The sequence below is a fragment of the Microcaecilia unicolor genome, chromosome 2 (genome assembly GCF_901765095.1).
Source record: "Microcaecilia unicolor chromosome 2, aMicUni1.1, whole genome shotgun sequence".
In the NCBI taxonomy this organism is placed as follows: domain Eukaryota; kingdom Metazoa; phylum Chordata; class Amphibia; order Gymnophiona; family Siphonopidae; genus Microcaecilia; species Microcaecilia unicolor.
In genome coordinates, this window is record NC_044032.1 from 421,653,807 (window position 1) to 421,678,016 (window position 24,210).

General features: G+C 44.3%; 1 protein-coding gene across 1 annotated transcript in view; it reads left to right on the plus strand.

Annotated features, from left to right (window-relative positions):
- Positions 1–24,210, plus strand: part of DAPP1 (dual adaptor of phosphotyrosine and 3-phosphoinositides 1) — a 110,187-nt gene extending 85,977 nt beyond the window's left edge. Inside the window, exons 6-9 of the mRNA XM_030190738.1 lie at positions 6,183–6,245; positions 14,245–14,330; positions 18,898–18,985; positions 22,317–24,210. Of these exons, the coding sequence (XP_030046598.1) occupies positions 6,183–6,245; positions 14,245–14,330; positions 18,898–18,985; positions 22,317–22,370 (291 nt within the window). The 3' untranslated portion in view covers positions 22,371–24,210. The remainder of the gene's footprint in view (positions 1–6,182; positions 6,246–14,244; positions 14,331–18,897; positions 18,986–22,316) is intronic.

The window sequence follows — 24,210 nt, forward strand, 5'->3', positions numbered from 1 at the left end:
AGTACAATCCAATATTTTCATTAAATTTTACTAGAAAAAACAAAGAGCCTTCTCACTTGGAGGTGTATTTTCAGAGCGCTTAGATTTACAAAGTTACCTGGAGGGGCATTTTCGATATGACGTCCAAGTCCGACTTTGGCCGTTTTGCAAAAAACGTCCAAAATCTGAATAGAAAAGAAGGTCATTTTCAAAAAAGAAAAACAGCTATCTTTTTTTTTCAAAATGCTGTTTTGAACAAGGTTTTGTGATTTGGATGTTTTGTTTTTTGGTCCATTTTTAAAAAAAAAAGTCCCAAGTGCAAAATGCACAAAATCAAGCCACTGGGATGTAGGAGGAGCCAGCATGTTTATTATTTATTTATTTATTGCATTTCTATCCCACATTCCCCCACCTATTTGCAGGCTCAATTTTTAGTAGACAGGTCCACCAGACATCCCATGAGATAAATGGGGCGTCCTAGGGTGCACTGTAGTGGACTTCAAAAACATGATCCCAGATATACATCTCACCGTTGCTCCCTTATTTTGTCTGCTGAGCCCCCCAAAGCCCACTACCCCCAACTGTACACCACTACAGAAGCCCTCCCTTATGGGTGAAGGGGACACATATTTGTGGGTACAGTGGGTTTCTGGTGAGTTTGGGAGGGCTCATAGTTTCCATCACAAATGTGACAGGTAGAGGTGTGACAGGTAGAGGGAGATAGGGATCTGAGTCCCCCAAGCCAAGGTGCACAGAACTGACCACTACACTACTCCAGGAACCTGCATGCTGCTCTAACAGACCTGGTTCTAACATCTAAGGCTGAGAAGTCACATTTTTGTATTCACATTTTTGGGGGGTGGGAGGAGGTCATTGACCACTGGGGGGGGTATTGGGGGGGTCACCCGATTCCCTCCAGTGGTTATCTGGTCATTTAGGGCACCCTTTTGTGCCTTATTCATTATAAAAACAGGTCTAGCACAAAACGTCATAATTTTAGTCCTGGACGGTTTGGTTTTGTTCCATTATGGCTGTAAAACATCCAAGTCTTAAGAACGCCCAAATCCCACCCTTAACACACCCCTGACACGCCCCCTTGTGTTTTGAACGCACTTCTGATGGACTTCATAGAAAAACATCTAAAAATTGGTTTTGAAAATATTGATTTGGACGTTTTTGTGAGAAAAATGTCCAAATGCTGCTTTATGCCACTTTTTAGACATTTTTTTTCTTTCGAAAATGAACTCCATAGTAATCTATGGAAATTTGTAAGTCTAAGTGCTTTGAAAATGAGCTCCTTAGTAATTCCCTTCTTGGAGAAACTATCATATTGTACAGTGAAAAACATTTCTCTGTGTCTGCGGAATAATTGGAGGTACCATTTATACAACTAAAAAAAAACTGGACCCCCTTCTACAAAACTAGGGTCTATTTTTTTTTGGTTCACGTTGAGTGTAGACTGGCAGGTCAATAGTTACTAGAATCTGTTCATCTGGGAATAGCAGCCAATCAGGTGACAAGCACATGGGCCACTTTGTTGCATCACAGGTGACATGATCCACTGCCATGGAATATCCTCCCTGTACATGCAGCACTCTGAGGGAAAGAGTCTAGGAGACAGCACTCGCTGGGAGCAGACCTTGATAGAAGAGGCAATAATGGGGAAATTTAGGGGCCCTTTTACTAAAGGGCTGCGTGCTAATCCAGAAACTACACAGGGTTAGCGCGGGAGCCCATACTGCCATCTCAATGGCCTCAATGGATGGCGGTAACTGCTGCCCCCGAAATGGCTGCGCAGCAAGTGGTTCAATTACCGCACGGCCATTTCTTTTTGAGAAAAAAAGACAGCTTGTTACCCACTGTGTTAAAAGGGGGGCCTCAGCGTGCGTCAAATCACACGCTGATGCTAGCGCAGGAAAAGGATCCCTCAAAAAAAATCACATGGTACTACTAGTTACTGTTAAGGCCACAGTCTACACTCGGTGTGAACTAAAAAAAAATATAATCCAGTTTTGTAGAAGTTAATATGCTGACCATAACAGGGGTCCAGTTTTTTATTATTTTTTTTTTTTTTGGTTCACATTATAGAATCTGAGTACAATCCAGTATTTTCATTTAAGTTATAGTACAGTAAACAAAGAGCCTTCAAGTGTTTCTCACTATGAGGGTCTTTTACAAAGGCGCATTAGCAGTTCTAGTCAGGGGCGTATCTGCGTGGGGCCTCAGGGGCCTGGGCCCCCGCAGATTTCGCCCTGGACCCCCCCTACCGCTGCCAACCCTCCCCCTCCGTTGCTCGCCTACCTTCGCTGGCGGGGGACCCCAACCCCCGCCAGCCGAGGTCCGCGTCCTCCTGCCGCTGCCGGCTGCCTTTGGTGCTTTCATTTGTCCATTGAAGCTGGCGCCGATGAAAGTTTGTTTTGAGTCTGACGTCGCTGCACGTTGTACGTGCAGGACGTCAGACTCAGAAAATGTTTCTGAGTCTGACGTCCTGCACGTACAACGTGCAGCGACGTCAGAGTCAAAAGAAACTTTAGTTGGCGCCAGCTTCAATGGACAAATGAAAGCACCAAAGGCAGCCGGCAGCGGCAGCGGCAGGAGGACGCGGACCTCGGCTGGCGGGGGTTGGGGTCCCCCGCCAGCGAAGGTAAGCGAGCAACGGAGGGGGAGGGTTGGCAATGGTAGCGGCTGGGGGGAGGGGGATCGGCAATGGCGGCGGCGGCGGCGGCGGCGGCGGGGGGGGGGCTATAATGTGCCCCCTCACTCTGGCCCTGGCCCCCCCTACCGCCGCAGTTCAGATACGCCCCTGGTTCTAGTGCACACTAATGATTATCACGCGCTAAACACTAGAGACGCCCATAGTAACATAAAGCGTTAGTGTGCCTTTGTAAAAGGACCCCTTAGTGATTTCCTTCTAGCAGAAAGTATCAGTTTGTACAGTGAAAAACTTCTCTCTGCATCTACAGAGTTGGAGACAGCATTAATACAACTGAAGGTCAGTCTGGAATTCTCTCTTTCACTATAAGCCAAAACACTTGGAGGTCTAAAACAATCATATTTTAAATAACTTCAGGCACAATCTTTTCCCTGTACATTTTTAGCTCATATTCAGGTACCTCTGCAAAACCAGGTATTGCATGAAAGTATTCAGAATCCTCTGGCAGGACATAAACACAATGAGGACCAATTCCTGCTCCCCAAAAGGCCACTAGATCACCAGGGCATGTGATGGTAGGTCCAGGAAGGGCCCACTGAGGCTCTGGAGGGCAGACAGACAGCCAAAGTGGTGGGAACAGGGGTGGACTGTGAGTGGTCTGGGCACAGAGAATGGCCTGGGTCTCCTGCCCAGCTGCTGCCTGATACCCCCCTACCGCTGCGTTGCTGCCCCCCCTACCACCACAGCCGATGCCCCTGCTGCCCCAGTCCTACCTGAAGGCCCCTGGTGGGCTAGTGGTCTCTGCAGGGGGGGGAGCATGTTCTTTCCTGCCTGCTGTTACCGCTGTGTTTTCAAAATGGCGGCCAAGACCTCCTGTGGTAGTCTCATGGGTCTCAACAGTCTTGCAAGATTTCCGCAGGGAGTCTCGGCCGCCATTTTTAAAGTACCGCGGTGACGGATAGGAAAGATGCCCCCCCCCCCACCCCCACAGAGGCCACTAGATCACAGCAGCATGCCTTTAAATGTAGGACCAGGGAGGGCTGTAGTGTGCGGCAGGCATCCGGACAGAGCCTCTGGGCCCTCGGGCAGCACTGCCTGGTTGCCCAAATGGTCATTCCGCCCCTGGGTTGGAACAGGCAGGAAAGAGTGGGGTTCTTTCCTGCCCTCTCCCCCAAAGAGAACACTAGACCACCAGGTGTGAAGATAGGCCTGTGGAGGGCCCACCGAGGGGCAGGCAGGCGAATAGGTGGGCAGCAGGTGGGCCAGCCAGGCTTCACCATGGCCACTTTACTGCTCGAGGGACATGGTAAACAAAAAAAAAACCTCCGTTGACATTCCCGTGGTACTACCACGGTATTACCGACGAGCCATTTAGATTAAAAAAAAAACAATTTCCCTTTATCACCTCTCGGCCTAACTGTGGCCGTGAATGTGCAGTGTCATTGCTTTTCCTCTCCGAGAGCTGAATAAAGGGAGGTCCCACAGCGGTAGACCATGTGACCAACATGCTTCTTATCACCCCATTAGCATGGATGGCCAGATCACAAGGATTCTGTGAAAATGTTGAATCCTGTGCTCCCGGGGAAGTGTAATCTCTGATTTCACATTACTTCTTTTATTATTTGTTATTTTAACGCTCAATGCCCATTATTAATATTTGGTATTCGTATTCAGCCAAATAATATTTTTCATTATTTGTATTTGGCCAAATAGTAGTATATGCTATTTGGTACACCTCTAGTTAATACTGCATGCAAGTAACTTGGTACCCCATTGGCTTTTAGGGTCTGATTGATGTATTTATTATTTATTCCAATTTGCTATACTGCCGTATCTGGAAAACAGGTCTAGGCAGTTTACATACTAAAACTTAAAGCCAAGGAAAAGAACTACAAATTCTGATAGGACAGCAACATTCATTCTAAGGAAATAGATCAAGGTTCTTGTAAGGGAATGGAAAGAAATCATGTAGGTGAAAACATCCAAAGCTTCCATACCGAATGCCATAGTAAAATAATATGTCTTCAACAGAGTCTTAAATTTCTTAAAAGACAGCTTGATCTATAAATATGGGGGGGAGGGAGGTCATTCCATAATTTTGGGGCTGCAAAATAAAAATCCACATGTCTTGTGGATTGTAGATGTGCATTTCTAGGTGTAGGGAGAACCATGTGGTTACAGTCCAAAAATTGTAACGATCTAGAGGGGGTATATGGAATAATGACAGAGGCTAGGTAAGATGGAGATCTAGAGTAAAAAGCCTTATAAGACAAACAAAGGATTTTGAAAAATATGCAAATAAGAATGGAAGCCAGTGGAGACGCAGAAATAAAGGTGTAACATGATCAAATCTCTTTGCTCCACAAAGGAGTCTTGCAGTATTATGAAGGGTTTGAAGTCGTTTTGTCTGAGCAGCTGTAATGCCTGCGTAAACAGAGTTGGTATAATCAGTTTTTGATATCAAGCAAGAGTGAATTAGAGTGGAGGAGTGGCCTAGTGGTTAGGGTGGTGGACTTTGGTCCTGGGGAACTGAGGAACTGAGTTTAATTCCCACTTCAGGCACAGGCAGCTCCTTGTGACTCTGGGCAAGTCACTTAACCCTCCATTGCCCCATGTAAGCCACATTGAGCCTGCCATGAGTGGGAAAGCGCGGGGTACAAATGTAACAAAAAAATAAACAAATGTAATTGTGGAAAGTCTAGGAATGGGCAAATAGTCTGAAGTCTGCAAGAAACAAAGAATCCTTATTTTAAGACCTGTGAAATATGCTGTTGGAAAGAAAGATGAGAATCTATAATAACACCCAAGTAACAGAAGGAAAGAATAGGGGTAACAGGCAAGTCAAAAAGAGTGAAGGATTCAGCTGGCTGAGATAATGGGCTGATATCTCAACAGGCTGTAGTGTTTTCTAGGGTAAGAACTAATCTATGTTCCGTTAACCAGGTAGAAATAGCCTGTAAGCATGATTGTAATGGGAGAAGATTGATGTGGGAAGGAGAAGTAGGAAAATAAGAATAATAAGTAAGTACATAAGTAATGCCACACTGGGAAAAGACCAAGGGTCCATCGAGCCCAGCATTCTGTCCACGACAGCGGCCAATCCAGGCCAAGGGCACCTGGCAAGCTTCCCAAACGTACAAACATTCTATACATGTTATTCCCGGAATTGTGGGTTTTTCCCAAGTCCCACAATATCTGCATAAAAATAAAAGCTAATATTGAAAGTCTGAATCAGAGTAGCAAATGGACTCAGAAAAACATTAAAAAACAAAGGAGTCAGTGTACATCCATATGTCAAAGGCTTGTACCCTTTTCTGTGTCTATGACAAAAGTTTAGTGAATCAGGCCCCTAGTGCTGCTGTCTCATTTGACCTGAGTTGATCTTAGCAGGTATTCTACTTCAGAGTGGGGGATAAATGTCCTGAACAAAGATGACCCTACAGATATGTCCAGGTGGTTTTTAGCGTGTGCATATTATCTGTCAAACTCATAATGAACTTTCATTTTGTTTGATTTGTGTTATTAGGGCTATTTTGCTTTTGTCTTTCAGAACTGGAAAACAAGGTGGTTTACATTACATCGGAATGAACTTAAATATTTTAAAGATCAGTGGGTAAGTGCCTAGAATAGTCACAAACCCTAGCTCATCAATATCTAATTCATTTTTGAACGTTTGCCCTTTTCCATATGAGATCCAGATGGAGCCATATAGAACCTACCCATTTTGCTTAAGTAACTCTTGCCAACTGCTCCTTTACTTTCTAAACTACTTCTTCACCTAGTAGAGCGGGCCCTACAGTCTCTTGTAGTGTTCTTATGATAGCACACATGACTCTGGTTCAAGTGTGCTATCTCTTGGAGCCCCTGGGGTGCAGAGGTGTCATGACAAGGCACAAGCTCAGCCTTCAATATCAAAGAGAAGAGAAGTAAAGGTGGGGATGGTTGCAGCTGGATGTGCACAATTCTGAAAGATGGAGTCAAGGCCTCCTTTCCCACCCATCTGTAGTGCTGAGAAAAAGTTTGTGAGCTCTTTAGGATGGCCTGTATTTTAGCACAATTTTTACTCAAAACATGACTAGATGCTAGTACAAACCACAATAAGAAAGAGAACCCCATTGAACAAATAACGCAGAAAACAAAGACGGTTTGATTATTTTTTTTCAACTAAGAAATTCATTAATAAATGTCTTTACATGAAAAGGTATTGAAATTCTTCATTCAATAAATGGTGACACCTCTTTGAGCAGCAATTTCTTCAACCAAATATTCCATGCAGTTGTTGATCAGTTACTTCAGATTCCCTGCTCAGAATATACTGAGAGAATCTGAAGTAATTCCGTAAGGCCCTCCGAATTTTGCCAAAAGAGAGACGTAAAAAACAAACAGGCTATTTTGAATTCAATTCGTTTGAATGTCCAATACAAGAAAAGGAAAAGAAAAAGGGAAGGCCCTCGATCACTTGACCTGGGAAACACATAAACTCGGGATTATGAAAGGGCCCAGCCCTCAAAAAGCAGCCAGTCTTGATGAATAGCTGTTAAGAAAATAAAGTCCACAATCTCAAACAGCTTTGGTTTGGTACATGGGCAGTATGCCAACAGCGTGCCAATTCCAGTCTCATTATTACCAAGGCTGCCTTTAAAAACATCTCTGCTGGCCCTGGTCTAGAGGCTCCATGGGAACCTGCAACAAAAAAGCTTTCAAATTATCAGCAACAGAGACCCCCATAATACTTGACAGTAGTTTAGTGCACTCTCCACCAATATCTTTTAACTAGAGGGCAGTCCCAACAAATGTGCTCCAACCTGCCTGGGTGAATTCTCCCTCAATTTAATGCAGTGATGTGCCATCTATATAACAATTTTGATTTCATTAACAACAAATTTGCAGATGGGAGGCCCAAATGCACTGCTCTGTAAATTTGTTCCCATACCTGGGGGGTTCAGCTCGTGTCCCAAATCCTCTTCCCAGCAGATTTGCTTACAGGAACCCTTTCATTACAAGACCCTATATAACTTAGACAAGAGTTTCTCCTGTCTCACCCCAGATAATGCCTTATAAGGAAGTTAGAGATCTTAAAATATCCCCCCGAGATTAGACCCCCCCCCCCCCCCCCAAAAAAAAGTACCTAATCTGCAGGTAAAAGAAAAAAAATCTTGAGTCGAGACCTCCTAAACTTACTTCGCTCCCCTAAAGGACATCATTACCTGTCCAGCAAGCAAAGTATCAGTTCTATAAAGTCCCTGCCCCTCCCAACTACTTAAATGCTCTCCATCTAAAACCAAGATCACATAGTTCAATGAATGCAAGTCCATAATTCTTGAAATCCTCCTGGAACCCAGGTGATCCTTCCATACATCCTCCCAAGTCATCTTCACTAAACTATTACAGGGGGAAGCCCATAAATATCTTCTGGTCCTCTTCCCAGACATCCATAACACAGACTCCATGGGTACACTACCAAAAACTGTTCTATCCAAATCCATTGCTTAGGAGAGGCTCTATGCCATTCCAGGACTTCATACAGTTGGGATTCTGGTAGTATCACCACAAATCTGGAATTCCCATTCCTCCCCTTAATCTAGAACCCGGTAACATTTTCCGAGCTATATGATGAGGCTGCCTTCCCACAGATATTAAAACATTTTCTTAGTAAGTCCAAGAAGAACATGTTTTGGAACTGGCAAGGGGAGTGTCTGACAAAGGTATAAAAACTTTGGAAGAAACATAATTTTCAAGCACACTACTTGACTTACCCAGGAGTGATTGAATTTTACCCAGTGGTCTAGGTTCAACATAAGGAATTTCAAGGGGGGGGGGGGGGGGGTGAATTTAGATCACCTCCAGGTGTTGAAAGGAGCCCTTAGCATCCCAAAAAGGGACGTTTCTAAGAAGATCCCTCAATTCAGTCTCTAGCAAACTCTCATAAACTCCATCTTAGGTTAACCTTGAAACCTAAAAAATGACCATACTGGTGAAACTCTTCCAGCAGTGCAGTCAAAGATGGGTGTGGAGACCTTAGTTATAAGACTATCATCTGCATAAATAGAGATTTTGTACTTCAAGGGTCCCACTGTGATTCCACGAATGGCTTCATTATCTCGAATCCACACAGGCATGAGATCGGACAGTCCTGCATGGTTCCCCGGCCCAGTGGAAACACAAACTCTATCCTAGGGCTTCATATGGAGTGCCTTCACCCACCACATGAAATTAGGTTCAAACCCCATCCACCGCCCCACCCAATCAAAGCTTTCTCCACTTCGATGGCCACAAGGACCATCAATGTGTCCCACTCCCTTCCTCATACCATCAAGTTGACCAGCTGCTGAATGTTATCCCCAGCCACCCTCCCTGGCATAAAGCCCGATTGATTCGCTTGTATATTCTCAAGGATAACCTTATTTAAACAGTTAAATTTTCACTAAAAGCTTCACATCCAAATTCAGTAGCAAAATGTGCCTATATGATTCACATAACATTGAGTCCCTCCTTGCTTTATGAATAGCCATGATCCCAGTTATTGGCAGACTTTGACAGAGCGTCCCTATCCAGAATCAAATTGAAAAGATCAGTCAGGGATGCTACTAACTTGGGGGGGGGGGGGGTTGCAAAGTCTTAAAGACTCATGGAAAGCCTATCCAACCCTGAAGATTTACCAGGTTTAAACTCACAGATAGCTATAAAAAAAAAAAAACTCTGTCTCTGCTACTTCCCCATCCAACCCCTCCACCTGAGTCTGAGACAACTGGGCAAAATATCTGTTTCTGTTGGATGTCCCTGATATTCTGAAGAGTAAAGCTTTTGATAACAACTTGCAAACAAAGCTCTCAAATCTTCAGGGTCTCTAAAGGTGATAGCCCCACTCTTCATCTGAAAAATAACATTTTCCCCTTTTGGTTTCTTAATTGAAACACCACTAACCTACTGGCCTGATTCCATTTCTCAAAATATATCTAAGTCTTGTTGTACCTTCTCTGCCCAGGAAGACTGAAAATTGCCTCCAAAGAGCCTTGATCTTCCTACTAAGCACACATGAAGGGTACTGGCTATTCAACTTATCCAACCACTCCAGCTTCACCTTCCTATCCTTATTTGTTTGCTATCTTCTTTTTGCAGCTAGTGCTAGACTACAGATTTTGCCACTTCCGCTCCTAAATTCCTCTCAAAATATTCAGTAGTCTCCCTCTGAAGCCCAGCAACTATATCCTTCCCGCTCACCATTACTCCCAAACTCTACTATGATCCAACAATATTTGCTTCTACATCCCTGCTTCCTGGATCACTAAACTCAGTCATCTATCTATAAGTAAATAATCTATCTGCAAATATGTACTATGGACATTAGAAAAAGGGGTATATTCCCTTCTTTTGGGACATAAGGACCTCCATGTATCATCCAAACCTAAAAGCTTAATAAAATGTTGAAAGGCCCTCTTTTGCACTTTCCTATACTTCTCCTCTCTTGAAGCATCTGCTTTTCATCACCACTACTGCCATGGAATGGGCTTCTTCCTTGAACAGCAAGCATCACTTAACATTCAGAGATAGGATCTTCAACCCACTACCCATAATGTCTTCCCAAGCAAGGCCTTGGAAAGAGAGCTCTCTCTCTCTCTCTCCAAACATCCCCCTGCCCCCTCCACCCCCCTCAACCAAGCATTGCCTGAAAACTCCCCTCCTTTTCAGGCCTGTCCCAAGAGAAAATGAGCCCAAATCCACCTTCCCAACAAACCCCACCCTTTGTATACCCAGCTATACCATCATACACACATTCAAAAAAACTCACTTACCAGCAGTCATATCCACATGCACACAGCCTTCAATAAAAAAACCCTCAGCCCTCCAAAAGCTCAGAAGATTGTCCAAAGGCACAAGAGACAATAAACCAGTTTAGTAAAGGACAACCCAAAGTCAGCTTGGAGCAAAGCTATGTGGACTCGCATCCACAGAGTGGTGCTAGAGCCTGCCTCTCCTATTGGAGACTCTCTGCCATTGGGATGAACTCAAACAGGTGCGGTAGAAGACTCAGTGGCTGTCTATAGAGACGCCATCTCCCTTCGACAAGAGTGGACATTGCCTCCTGTCTAGTCTTGGTCACATAGGATTTCCCTTCAAAGGTAAAAGCCAAACCAAATGGGTGAAGCCAAAAATACTTTATATGGCCCTCTCTCACTTTTGCCGTAAAATCTTTTACGTTCTCGTCATCACTGCAAGGTGGCTCCTACCAAATCCTGGTAGATCTCAATATTATAAATCTCCCAAGTCAGTCCTCCTGCCTTGCTATAATATCCTTAGACAGGTTCGGACACCATTGCGCTCTCACCCTGTACACCCACTCTATTTTCATCACCGTCTGTAGACATAAGAGCAGAAACAACATGTTGCACAGTCAAAACACAGTGCACATATTCCATAGTCTCCGGGCCCCCCCCTCTCCGAAACAGAAATTAAATCAGCAACTCCTGTTCTGTAGATCCTCTAATTTCAGAGCCATTTCCTCATTATTACTCCCAAGAGCCTCTAGTTGTTTCTTCAGTGCTGAGAAGGCTTCCTTCTATTCTTCCACTCTGGCCTTCAACTCCTCTATGAGATGTTCAAGTTCAGCCAGCTCCACTCTTAGGTCGACTGACTCCCGCAATTTCCTGCTGTTCCACCTTAATATCTGCCTTAATGTCCACCAACCATTGCCAGATCTTATCTAACACTTCAGGACAGGGTCCAACTTCAGCAGTCTCTGGTGTGGAGCCATGTGGCTCCTTGTTCTCGGCACACATGGGGGATGCCACCATGTTACAGCTTTCACACCACAGCATTAGAGAATTCCTGCAAATCGGTCACCTAGCACTTCGCTGTCATCTCCAATGCAATTGAAGTGGAGGAGTAGCCTAATGGTTAGAGCAGTGGGCTGAGAAACTGGGGAACTGGGTTTGATTTACACTGTGACTCCTTGTCATACTGGACAAGTCACTTAACCCTTCATTGCCCCAGGTACAAAAAAATTAGATTGCGAGCCCTCTAGGGACAGAGAAAGTACCTGCATGTAATAAATATAAACCGTTTTGGTTGTACCACAGATAGGCTGTATATCAAATCCAAGACACTTTACCCTTCTGCCAACTGCACCAGCTATTTCAGCCTGGACCAGTTATCAGCTGCTGGGGATGTTGCTATAAAAAGTTTGAGTTGAGGCGGAGCAAACAGCCTAAGCAGCCATTACATCAGGTGACTTCACTTCCTCCAGTCATCACTTTCCTTGTATATTTTTCACATTCTGCTGTCTAAAATATACAGCTCCAAGTGCATTAAAATAAGGGTTTGTTTTACTGACCTACATGACAAAACTGTAAGAGAGTCAGAGAGAGTCATGGATTTTATTATACCACCTTTCTGTGGGTACAACCAAAGCAGTTTACATATATTATATGCAGCTACTTTCTCTGTCCTTAGTGGGCTCACAATCTAAGTTTTGTACCTGGGGCAATGGAGGGGTTAAGCGACATGTCCAAGGTCACAAGGAGCTGCAGTGAGAATTGAACCCCAGGTTCTTGGCACACTGCACTAACCATTAGGCTACTCCTCCACTTTGTAAATACGAAAGAATAATATTTAAAACATTAAAAAATCAATTAATAAAAACATTCTTGACATTTCATTTCATTTATTATCATTTATATACCGCCCTTATCCAGAGTAGTGTACATAACAAACATTCATAATAAAATATTGCAAAAAAGAAAACATCTACAACAGTTCAACAAAACATAACAAAAGCCAAATCAGCTCATACATAAGGTCCATCAGCTGCCTAGGTCCCTGTTTAGCTTGTGCCAACAAGTTCTGCTTCAACAGTTTCTTAAACAATCCTTTTCAGATCCACGTCTTAGAATTTACGTGCATCATTTTATAGAATACACTTAGACATCTGTGCACGTAAATTCTAATAAATGCCAATTAGTGTCAATAATTGCTTGTTAAGTTCAATTATCGGCGCTGATTGGCTTGTTAAGCTAATCCAGAATATTCCTGGATTTCGGCTCGCAACTCAAGTCGCACTGTATAGAATCCGGGGGTTTATGTCTGGCGCTCTTTGAGGCTTTTTCCTCCTATTTATATTATTGGTTTAAAGTCTGGTCATATGCTTTATTAGCTGGGAGAATTGTGTATTATCTTTGAATGGAATCTTGGCGCCAAGATACCGTCTTCATTTTCCCCTCATCTCGGGGCAAGAAGAGACTACTCTTAGACAAATCGCTTGCCATTCAAGCAGCCAGACTTTGGAAAGACATTGCCGGAATGCACTCTCCTACACAATCTTACCTCATGTTCCGGAAAAAGATAAAAGCTTTCTTATTTAAGAAATATGTATTATAGCTAGATCTCTGACCATCTCCAAAACAACCATTGTAATTCTCAGAGGAATGTTCTGATCTCTATATCCCTATAGAAAGTTTCTAAACCACTTAGAACTGAAAAGGTGTTAGCGGGATATAAGCCCAAAATGTAATGTAATTTATACAATTGGCTCTAAGTGCCCAGTATCGGGGCGCTTAACTGAGGTGGCACTTTATACAATTGCCCTTATAGCCTTTAAGGGAAGGTGGCAAGAAGAAAAGCCATCTGTGCTACACAGTGCATTTTTTCTAGCGAAAAGGTGCCGGTACTCAAATGCCAGGCCACCCTTTAGGGGTGGGGTGATCACTGAGGGACCCACCCCACAATAGCCAGGCCCCCTGCAACCAGTCACAGAATTTATGACAAGGCAAAATTGTTGTGTAGAGCCTGAGCTCTTTCATTAAAACTTGGGAACCATGGGTCAATTTTAGCAGACAATGGGAAAGGTGCCGGTAATCAGTACCTTCAAGTACCCCCTCAAAAAAAGCCCTGGTGCTGCAGAACATTTGAAAGAAATATTTAGGGGACACTGCACACACGTGGGAGATTTTGTGGCCTGATGAGTGGAACTTCTTGGTCTTGGCACTATGTAATATTTGTGGTATATGACAAGCACAGCCTGTCACTCTGCTAACTCCATCCCTGCAGTAAAGGAGGTAGTGGCAGCATTACATTATAGGGATGTTTTCCAACAGTGGGGACAAAGAGATTTGAGAAGGTAGAGGGAAAGATGGATAGCGCAAAGTACGGGCAGATCCAGGGAAACTTATTCCAGTCTTCCATAGACCTGGGATTTGGGAGAAGATTCACCTCTTAGTCCTAAATCCAGTAGAAATCTTGAATTCTGCAGCCCACAGATGGTCTCTAGCCTGAAAGAGACTGAACTATCCTGCCAAGAACAGGCAAAATCTGCACCCATCCTGCTGTTCAGAGTTGATTAGACATTTATCCTAAATGACTCATTGCTGTTCTCCCTGCAAAAGGACTTTCCAGCAAGTATTGAGGGGGTGTGAGGACTTGTAATCAACACTTTTTTGTACCTTAGTTTTAGTCAGTTTTTCAGTATTTATATTATTCTTCCATTCTGTTCAAAATGTAAATCAGTTAAACTCCAACTGTAATGCATTTTGTGAAAATGTACAAGATAAGACTTTTTCAAGATACTATGTATGGGATTTCGTTTGAGTACCTATTTTAATACACATTTTATTTTCTAGACCACAGAGCCAATTCGGATGTTAGATTTAACAGAATGTTCAGCAGTACAATTTGATTACTCGCAGGAACGAGTCAATTGTTTCTGGTAAGGTCTTTCTTTGGCCTGGGCTTTCCTGGGGACTGAGAAACATTCATCTTGCAAATGGCCTCTGGACAAAAATATTACCACTTTTCCAGTACCTCTTCTTTAATTGCATTACTGCAGTGTACATTGAGTTAAAATAATAGTACAGTGTCCAAGATATAGCAAGAATTCTCCTGTTTTGTGTGTTGTGGGCAGTGCTTTTTTTGTGCCGGTACGCGCCGGTACGGCATACCGGCACCGTTTTTGTGAGGTCCGACTCACCTGCCCGCTCCCTTCTGTTCGTGCACCCGTGCTCCCCCTCCCTCCCTCCCTCAGCTCCCCGACTTTCCTTAAAATCTTTAATTTACCCGAAGTCGCGGTGAACCGGCAGTAAAAACAGCTGGCAGACAGGCTTGCCTCCTCATCGCTTTCCTTCCCTCTCAGCGCGTCCCACCTTCCTCTGATGTAATTTCCTTTACGCGAGGGCAGGACGTGCTGAGAGGGAAGGGAAGCAACGAGGAGGCAAGCCTGCCTGCCAGCTGTTTTTACTGCCGGTTTGCCGCGACTTCAGGTAAATTAAAGATTTCAAGGAAAGTTGGGGAGCTGAGGGGGGGGGGGGGGACTGCGGTTTGAACGAATCGCTGGACATGGAAGGAACGGAGGGCAGGGGAGAGAGGAGAATTGCTGGACATGGAAGGGAGGGGAGAAAGGAAAATTGCTGGACATGGATTTGAGGGGAAGGCAGGGAAGAGAGAATTGCTGGACATGGATAGGAGGGGAGGGCAGAGGAGAGAGAAGACATGCTGGCCATGGATGGGAGGGGAGGGCAGGGAAGAGAGAATTGCTGGACATGGATGGGAGGGGAGGGCAGGGGAGAAAGGAGAATCGCTGGACATGGAGGGGAGGGCAGGAGAGAGAGGAGAATTGCTGGACATGGAGGGCAAGGGAGAGGAGAATCGCTGGACTTAGATGGCAGGGGAGGACAGGGGCAGAGGAGAATCGCTGCACATGGATGAGAGGGGAGGGGAGAGAGGAGACATACTGCACATGGATGGGAGGGGAGGTCAGCAAAGAGAGATTTGCTGGACATGGATGGAAGGGGAGGGCAGGGGAGAGAGCAGAATCGTTGGACATGGATGAGAGGGAAGGGAAGGGGAGAGAGGAGAATTGCTGGACATGGGAGGGGAGGGCAGGGGAGTGAGGAGACATGCTGGACATGGATGGAGGGGAGGTTAAGACAGGAAGGAGATGCACATGGATGGGAGGGGAGGGCAGGGGAGAGAGGAGAAATGCTGGAAATGGATGGAGAGGAGAGAGCAGGAGATAGAGGAGAATTACTGGACATGCATGGATGGAGGAGTTGGCGGGGAGAGAGGAGAAATGCTAGACTTGGATGGAGGAGAGGGGAGAGAGAATTGTTGCTTTATATGGATACAGGGGAGGGAAGAGAGAGGAGAAATGCTGGACATGGATGGAGGAGAGGAGAGAGGAGAAGTGATGGACATGGATGAAGGGGAGGAAAGAAAAAAGAAGAAGATGCACATGGATGGAGTTGAGGGAAAGGGAAGAGAGGAGAAAAACTGCACATGGATGGAGAAAATAGGCAAAAGCTGGATCCCCGTTTCGCCACCGGCTTTTTCAAGGAAACTGCTTGCTTTTATCTTGTGCCTGTACCCCATCTGCCATTATCTCAGCAGCATTTTCAGACCTGAGGTCTTTTTTCCTCCTAATGAAAAAGTGTAAAACCCTTAAAACAGAAAACATCTGGGGAATACTGATCATGTTAACACTACAAGAGTATATATAATATTGTGAACAGTGTGTGTTTGGAACTTGAGAAAAGAATGTGACAGAGGGGGATTTGCTGAGCAGTACTCAAGTCACTTCAGTGGCTCCCTATCCGTTTCTGCATACAGTTCAAACTCCTCTTATTGACTTATAAGTGCATTCACTCTGCAGCTCCTCAGTACCTCTCCACTCTCATCTCTCCCTACACTCCACCCCGGGAACTCCGTTCACTGGGTAAATCTCTCTTATCTGCACCCTTCTCCTCCACTGCTAACTCCAGACTCTGTTCCTTTTATCTTGCTGCACCATATGCCTGGAATAGACTTCCTGAGCCGGTACGTCAAGCTCCATCTCTGGCCGTCTTCAAATCTAAGCTAAAAGCCCACCTTTTTGATGCTGCTTTTAACTCCTAACCAGTGGTGTGCTGGTAAATTTTTAACAACAGGCTCTCTCCATGGTCCACCTCGGCACCCCCCCAATCCACCTCTGCGCCCCCCCCCAAAAAAAAATTGCAGAGCTGGCTATACCCCGGGGGGGGGGGGGGGGGGGCCGCCAACACATTACTCTCTCCAGGAGAAAAAAATTAATTATTCCAGGTTCCAACCTAATTCATGTTTAATATGGGATAAAATGCCATAAATAAGTAAATAAATATAAACTTTTAACGTTCAGCACCTGATTCTCAAAGTGGACATATTCCAAACACTATAATGAAAATAAAATTATTTTTTTCTACCTTTGTTGTCTGGTGACTTTGTTTCTCTGATCATGCTGGTCCAGTAACTGATCCTGCTGCTCTATATCTGTTCCCTTGACTCCTTTCCCAGGGCTTCCTTTCCATTTATTTCTTTTCTTTCCTCCTTTCTTCTTCATTTCTGGTCCTCTGCAGACTTGACTGTACAGTGGATCCAACTTCTGCCTATTTTCTCCATCCATGTGCAGTTTCTCTCCTCACTTCCTTTTCCCTCATCTAATCTCCTTCCTCTATCTTCCCTCCATGTCCAGCATTTCTTCTCTCTCCCTTGCCTCCCCTCCATCCATGTCCAGAATTTCTCTTGCTCTCCCCTTCATCCATGTCCTGAAACTCTCCTCTCTCCCCTGCCCCTCTCTATCCATCCATACCCGGCAATTCTCTTCTCTCCCCTGTCCCCCTCTACGCACCCATGCCCAGCAGGTCTCTCCCCTGCCCCCCTCTACGCACCCATGCCCAGCAAGTCTCTCCCCTGCCCCCTCTACCCAGCCATGCCCAGCAAGTCTCTCCTCTGCCCCCCTCTACGCACCCATGCCCAGCAAGTCTCTCCCCTGCCCCCCTCTATGCACCCATGCCCAGCAAGTTTCTCCCCTGCCCCCTCTACCCACCCATGCCCAGCAGGTCTCTCCCCTGCCCCCTCTACGCACCCATGCCCAGCAAGTCTCTCCCCTGCCCCCCTCTACCCATCCAGCGATTCTCCTCCCTCCCCTGCCGCTCCAAAGCATGTCCAAAGATGTCCTTTGCTCCCACCCTCCCCTCCCCTCCGTCTTTTTTAATTAACCTCCGTCGAAGCGCGCACCATTTAAAGCCCTGTTGCGTGCTGGCCGTCTCCAGGCTTCCCCTGCTGGATTCGGATGATGTTCGTGCCTTAGTCCCGCCTTCGCGAAAAAAGGAAATGACGTCAGAATGAAGGCGGGACTATGGCACGAACATCATCCGAATCAAGCAGGGGAAGCCTGGAGACGGCCAGCACGCAGCAGGGCTTTAAATGGCGCGCGCTTCGACGGAGGTAATTAAAAAAAGACAGAGGGGAGGGTGGGAGCGAAGGACATCTTTGGACATGCTTCGGAGCGGCAGGGGAGGTAAGCATGGCCTGTGATGGCACCCTCCTGCCATGCTTACCTCCCGCAATGGAGCCGGCTTGCCCCCAACAACAACCGGCTCGCAAGAGCTGTCAAAATTTAACAAGCGGCTCTTGCGAGCCGGTGCGAGCCGGCTCCAGCACACCACTGCTCCTAACCCTTATTCACTTGTTCAGTACCCTTATTTTATCATCCCCACCTTAGTAATTCCCTTATCTTTTATTTGTCCTGTTTGCCTGTCCTAATTAGATTGTAAGCTCTGTCGAGCAGGGATTGTCTCTTCATGTTCAAGTGTACAGTGCTGCGTACGTCTAGTAGCGCTATAGAAAGTAGTAGTACTTGTGTTATCATTTTGGGACCAGTGAAAGACTCTAGCAGACATACCTGCTTTCCCTAGTTGTATGGCAAAGAAAGTGATTTATTTTTTACACAGTCTCTTTCCTAAAATATACATTAAATCTCTGCATTTTAATTATGTGACTAAGACAGGAGTGGGCAACTACAGTCTTTAAAGGCCACAATCCATTCGGGTTTTCAAGATTTGCACAATGAATATGCATGAGATTGATTTGCATGTACTGCTTCCATACATATTCCTCGTTGTGGAAATCTTGAAAACCCTGTTGGGTTGTGGCCTTTGAGGACCGTTGTTGCCTATCTCTGGACTAAGGTAATCCCTTGTGGGTGCCCCAAATTGTCCTCTACATCCTTTCCAATATTGGCATGTGTAGTATTTAATGCAGAATGTCACTGATATGACCAACCAAATGTAGGCTTCACTGCCAGCCAGTGCCCCATGTAATTGTTAGAGGCTGAGGAAAAATATTGGTGTCATATTAACAATAAAAGAACGATTTGTCAGGCTTTTCTTTTTTCTGTCTCATACTGTATTTTACGTAGCAAATTATGACTTATTTTTTTGAAAAAGTAAAAATTATGGATTGTTTGTGTCACTTGCTATTCATAGCTTAGTATTTCCAGTCCGGACATACTACCTATGTGCAAAGACAGGAGCAGAAGCCGATGAATGGATTAAGATTTTACGGTGGAAATTGGTAAGTGGAGGTGGGACCATCGTGGTGGGGTGAGGGGAAAGGGAAGGGAGGTCATAGTTTTGGACCCAGATATAATGGGCGTTCCTGACTTTATGATGTAAAGGTGTGGAGATGAGATTTAAATGTGTGGCATGGTTGTGGAGATATAGGCTGTATTGGTAGGGATGAAGCAAAAGGGCATGACAATGCAAAATAAGAAAAAGGAAAAAACCCAGACATGCCAGAACATGAAAACCTAAGAAATGCCATACTGAGTCAGACGTATGGTCTGTTGAGCCTAGAGTCTTGTCTCCAGCTGTGGCCAATTTACATCATGCAAAAGTATCCACAAATGGGGAGATTCCTTCTTCCTGTCCTATACATACAGTGATGTGAGTTTTCCCCCCATGATGGCATATATGTCATCTGATCTTTAAACAAAATGTAATTTTAAACAAAGGGAACCTGAATAAACATATAATACAGTTTTAAATTAGTACTTCATTTATATACAATGGCCTGACTACAAAGGGCCTGCACTAGCTCCAGTTGATTCAGAATACAGCAGCAAGACTCAAAGAAGATTGCAAGCGACGTGACTACATAACACCATTTTTGCAAAAACTTTATTGGCTACCAGTACAATACAGGGCTAAATTTAAAACTCTATGTCTGATCTTCAAGGCCCTGAAAGGAAATGGCCCTGAGTATTGAAGAATAGGATGATCCTCCACACACCGCCAAGGATACTAAGGTCCTCCCAAGGACTTTCACTAAGCATACCCTCTCCAAAAGACATTACACAGTGTGATACCCGCAAGCGAGCCTTCTCCGAGTAGCCCCCACACTCTGGAATGCATTGCCTGAAAGGCTCCACTTAACACAAGACTATCTCTACTTCAGGAAGTAGGTGAAAGCGTGGCTCTTCAACCAAGCCTTTAATGGACGAAGTAACTAACTTGTTACTCTCACTCACACACACTAGTGACACGGGCTGCACATACTGCAGCAGGACATGTTTATCCAGTCCTACCCCAGCTGAGATAATATTTAACCATCTCTCTGACATCATGTGCAACTTTCTTCAAATCAGTCACCTTACTTTCTAACTCTTCCTACTTTCTTACCCATCTATATGTTACAACTTTGCTTTACCCTTCACAATCAATTATAATGTTCCATTACGTATTGTGTTGACATTGCAAGTAGAATACCATGCCATACTTTGTATTGTTAGTTGAATATTTTTACTGCTGTAATTGCCTGTTGCTCATGTTTGATCTATTCTTACTGTACACCGCCTTGAGTGGATTCCTTCAAAAAGGCAGTAAATAAATCCTAATAAATAAATAAATTTAAGGAACAAATTTATCCAACACCCATATCACCCGTATGAAAAATTAACTGCCCCACTGGCTGCACCACCTTTAGCAGCAATAATTATATTCCAACACTTCCTATAATTTGATATCAGTCTTTTGCACTGCTCTTGAGGAATCTCTACTGGGTTCAAGTCAGGACTTTGACCAGGCCACTCCAAAACGTTAATCATGTTTTTTCTCTGCTATTCAGATGTAGACTTGATTTTGTGTTTTAGATCATTGTCTTACTGCATAACCCAATTGCGCTCAACTTCAGCTCGTGGACTGATGACAGCACATTCCCCTTAAGAATTTTCTGGTGCAGTGCAAAATTCATGGTTCCTTCAATAGTAGCATTTTTCCAGGTCCTGAGCATCCCCACACCATCACACTTTCATCATCATGTTTGGCTGTTGGTATAATGTTCTTCCTGTGGAATGCTGTATTTTGCTTTACAATAGATGTAATGGGGCCTGTGTTGTCCAAAGAGTTCCCCTTTTGGCTTGTCTGCCAATGGAACATTATCCCAAAACACGTGGGAATCATCCAGGTGTGTTTTTGCAAATCTGAGAAAAGCACTGATGTTAATCTTAGATAACAGAGTCCACCTTGCTACTCTCTTATGAATCTCATTTTTGGCCAATCTTTTCTTTTATTGTGCAGTCATGAACATTGATATTAGCTGAGGCTAGAGAGGTCCATAGTTCTTTTGATATTCTGGGATGTTTTGTGACCTCCTGGATGAGTTGTTGCTGCACCCTTGGAGTAATTTTGGCAGGCTGGCCACTCCTGGAAAGATTCACACTGTTCCAAGTTGTCTCCATTTACAGATAGTGGAGTCCCAGAGCTTTAGAAATGGGTTTGTAACCCTTTCCAGACTTTTTTTTTTCTCATCTGTTCTGCAATTTCATTTGATTGCGGCATAGCTTCCTTGTAGAAACTTTGCGATGACTACTTCACTGTCACGGTAAGGTTCAATATATAGTGAGCTTTAGATTAGATTAGACAGTATTGGCTGCAGTCAAGCCTGGCTATGTTCAGTCATCAAAATCTAATTATCAATTAAATTAGGTCAATTGGTTGAGTAAGGAGTGTTGGATAACTTTGTTCCTTAAAAAAATGACTCCTCCGCTTCCCACAACAGCCCTCCTTTCCTTTCCGCCACCGTGCATTTAAAACTTTTATTTTACCTCAAGTCGCAGCGGCAGCGGAGGGCGGCAGTGAAAGCAGCAGGCTCACCTCCAACCTGAGACTTCCCTTCCCTCTCTATGTCCTGCCCTCACGGAAACAGGAACTGACATCAGAGGAGGGCGGGACACTGAGAGGGAAGGGAAGGCTAGAGGTGAGCCTGCTGCTTTCACTGCCGCCCGCTGTGACTTGAGATAAAATGAAAGTTTTAAACGCATGAAGGAAAGGAGGGCTTTTGTGGGAAGCTGAGGCTGGGCAGGTGAAGACCGTGAGCTGCCTGCAGTTGGGGCTGGAACTGTGAGCCTCCCGGTGGCAATAAGCATGACTTGTGGCACCCTCTACCATGCTTACCAGGTTGTGCCGGCCCTGCAAATTAAGTGATAATACTGTGTTGTGTGTTTACTCATTCCCTTTATCTAATACTGCATTTTGTTTAAAGATCAGAAACCATTCAATGTGACACATATAATAATAGGGGAAAGCAAGTGGGGGCACTTTTTCATATCTCTTTAATAGGTGGTGAGTGATAGGTCCCTCCTTGCTAATAATTAATAGACCTCCAGAGACTCGTTAAAACCAAAGCAAATGTAAGGATTCAAACTGAGCCTCGTGGTTTCAGATGTATCCTTTTTCTGTCTTGTTGATATATCCATATTGGGTCAGTACTCTTCTCGGCTGGACCTCTCTCAGAACTTCTCATTGCTTGAAATCAGTTTGTTTCCAGTTGATCCTGGAACTTCTTATTTTTGTAACTTTTCAGCTCATGAACACACTCACAAGGTAATTTATTTCCTCCATTGCAGTCACAGATTAAAAAACAGCATCCAGAGCAGCATGAGGGTACACTGAAACTATGAGATCCTCCAGCGGTTGGAAGAATCACAGCTCACAGGCCACCTTGGATTACTGCCATGGTCGCACCCCTGAAAGGATAGGAGGGGGAGAAGAGGGGAGTAGCATAGTGATTGATGTGTGAAAGCTGCTCCCGGTATTATTCCTGTGGCAGCTACTAATGTTTCTGGATGGACTGGCCTTGTGCTTTCCTGGAATCCCTCACATCAGTGCCCAGGACTACCTTCATCAGTTACTCTCCAGCAAAATTCTGAGGAAGAGTTTAACGCTGTGATAACCGGTGTTGGTATACTCATTCAGAGCATCTAAGAAATGGTTAGCTGGATCCAGAGAATGAACACAAGGGTCTGTAGTAGTTGGACAGAAGCTGTCATTCATAGACATTAATTCCTGTTAAAAACCTTTTCATATAAATTTCATTGATCTCTTTGAAGTTACATCTATATGAGAAGAACATTCATGACATTCCATAGCAGCAAAATTGTGAGGATGTCTCTCAAAGAATCCCTGAAGTGACTCTTGAACCACAGAATACTTAAAACTGAACCAAAAAAAGGCTTGGACATAGTAAAACATAACCAAACACAATCCAATATGTCAGTTGAGTGAATACTGTAAAATATATTTTTCAGTTTTGTTATGGCTGAACAATTTTCTTAACGTATTTTTAGAAATTCATAGTTGAAGCTTATCTAGCATAATCTCTTTGTTTTCCTTTTATCAATTCTCCTTTTTTTCTCTTATCACTGTAGTCCATAACTTTGCTCATTCTCTAGGTGCTGTTTATTATTTCAGCTGAAGCAAAATGGGAAAATTTCCATGTGAACATGTTTGTGATTCAAAGTTGTGTAATATGCTTTGTATGTATCTACATATTTCTCTCACATTGATAATAAAAAATCTCCAGGTAAATATACACACACGTTTTACATATAAAGATTAGTGCTACTGATTAATTGCCATTAACATTTGCAGTTAACTCACAACCTTAGCAATTAAAATTATTAACACCACTAACATTGACTGAGCTGGGCTGAATTCAGCATCCACCCACTGTAGGCCCTCGTCCACCCTCCCTGCCCAGGCTCAGCTTCTGGTTCAAAATGGTGGCTGCAACCTCTAGTGATACTCTTGCTAGACTACCATTACATATTGTGGCTGTTGTTTCAAATCCAGCTTCAGCACATGCAGGAGTGATGGGGGATCACTCCTATCCATCCTACCCTAGACCACCAGGGCATCCTTAATTTAGGTCTGGGGGGGCCTACAGAGGTAATGGGGGGGGGGGGTCTTCAGGAGGGAGATGGATGCTCTTTGGAGAGGATCTTCTAGGGGGCTGGGTGGATCTTCGGGAGGGGGTCTTCAGGGACAGCAATTAAAAATGTGTTCAACTGCAATCAGAATTTTTAATTGGTCAATTAATAGGCAGTTAATGAAAGGAGAACATAAAATGAGATTAGCTGTGTCTAGCATTATCTGACTTGGTAGGTGTCCGACTAAAAATATGTCAGAGTATTAAGGGTGATACAATGGGTGCTTGGTGGCTGACAGAAAATGCATGGTTTCCAAATGTAGCAAAAACTCACCAGCCGCCTGTGCTATGGCAGATGCCTTTTTCACAGCTTATTTGTTTTTGTTTGAGACTAGAATAGCCAGCATTGCTTTCCCATTTATTGGATCCTACCCACAGTCTCTGATGCAAGTGCCACTGGAAGCAGGCAGGGTAAGCTCACTCATATGGGGGAGGGGGGAGTATCGGAGATCCATAGATAAAAATGTCCATATATGTTAGCTGTCCTTCTAGCTTCTGGACACTAATAAAATCTGTAGAATTCAGAAAAAAAA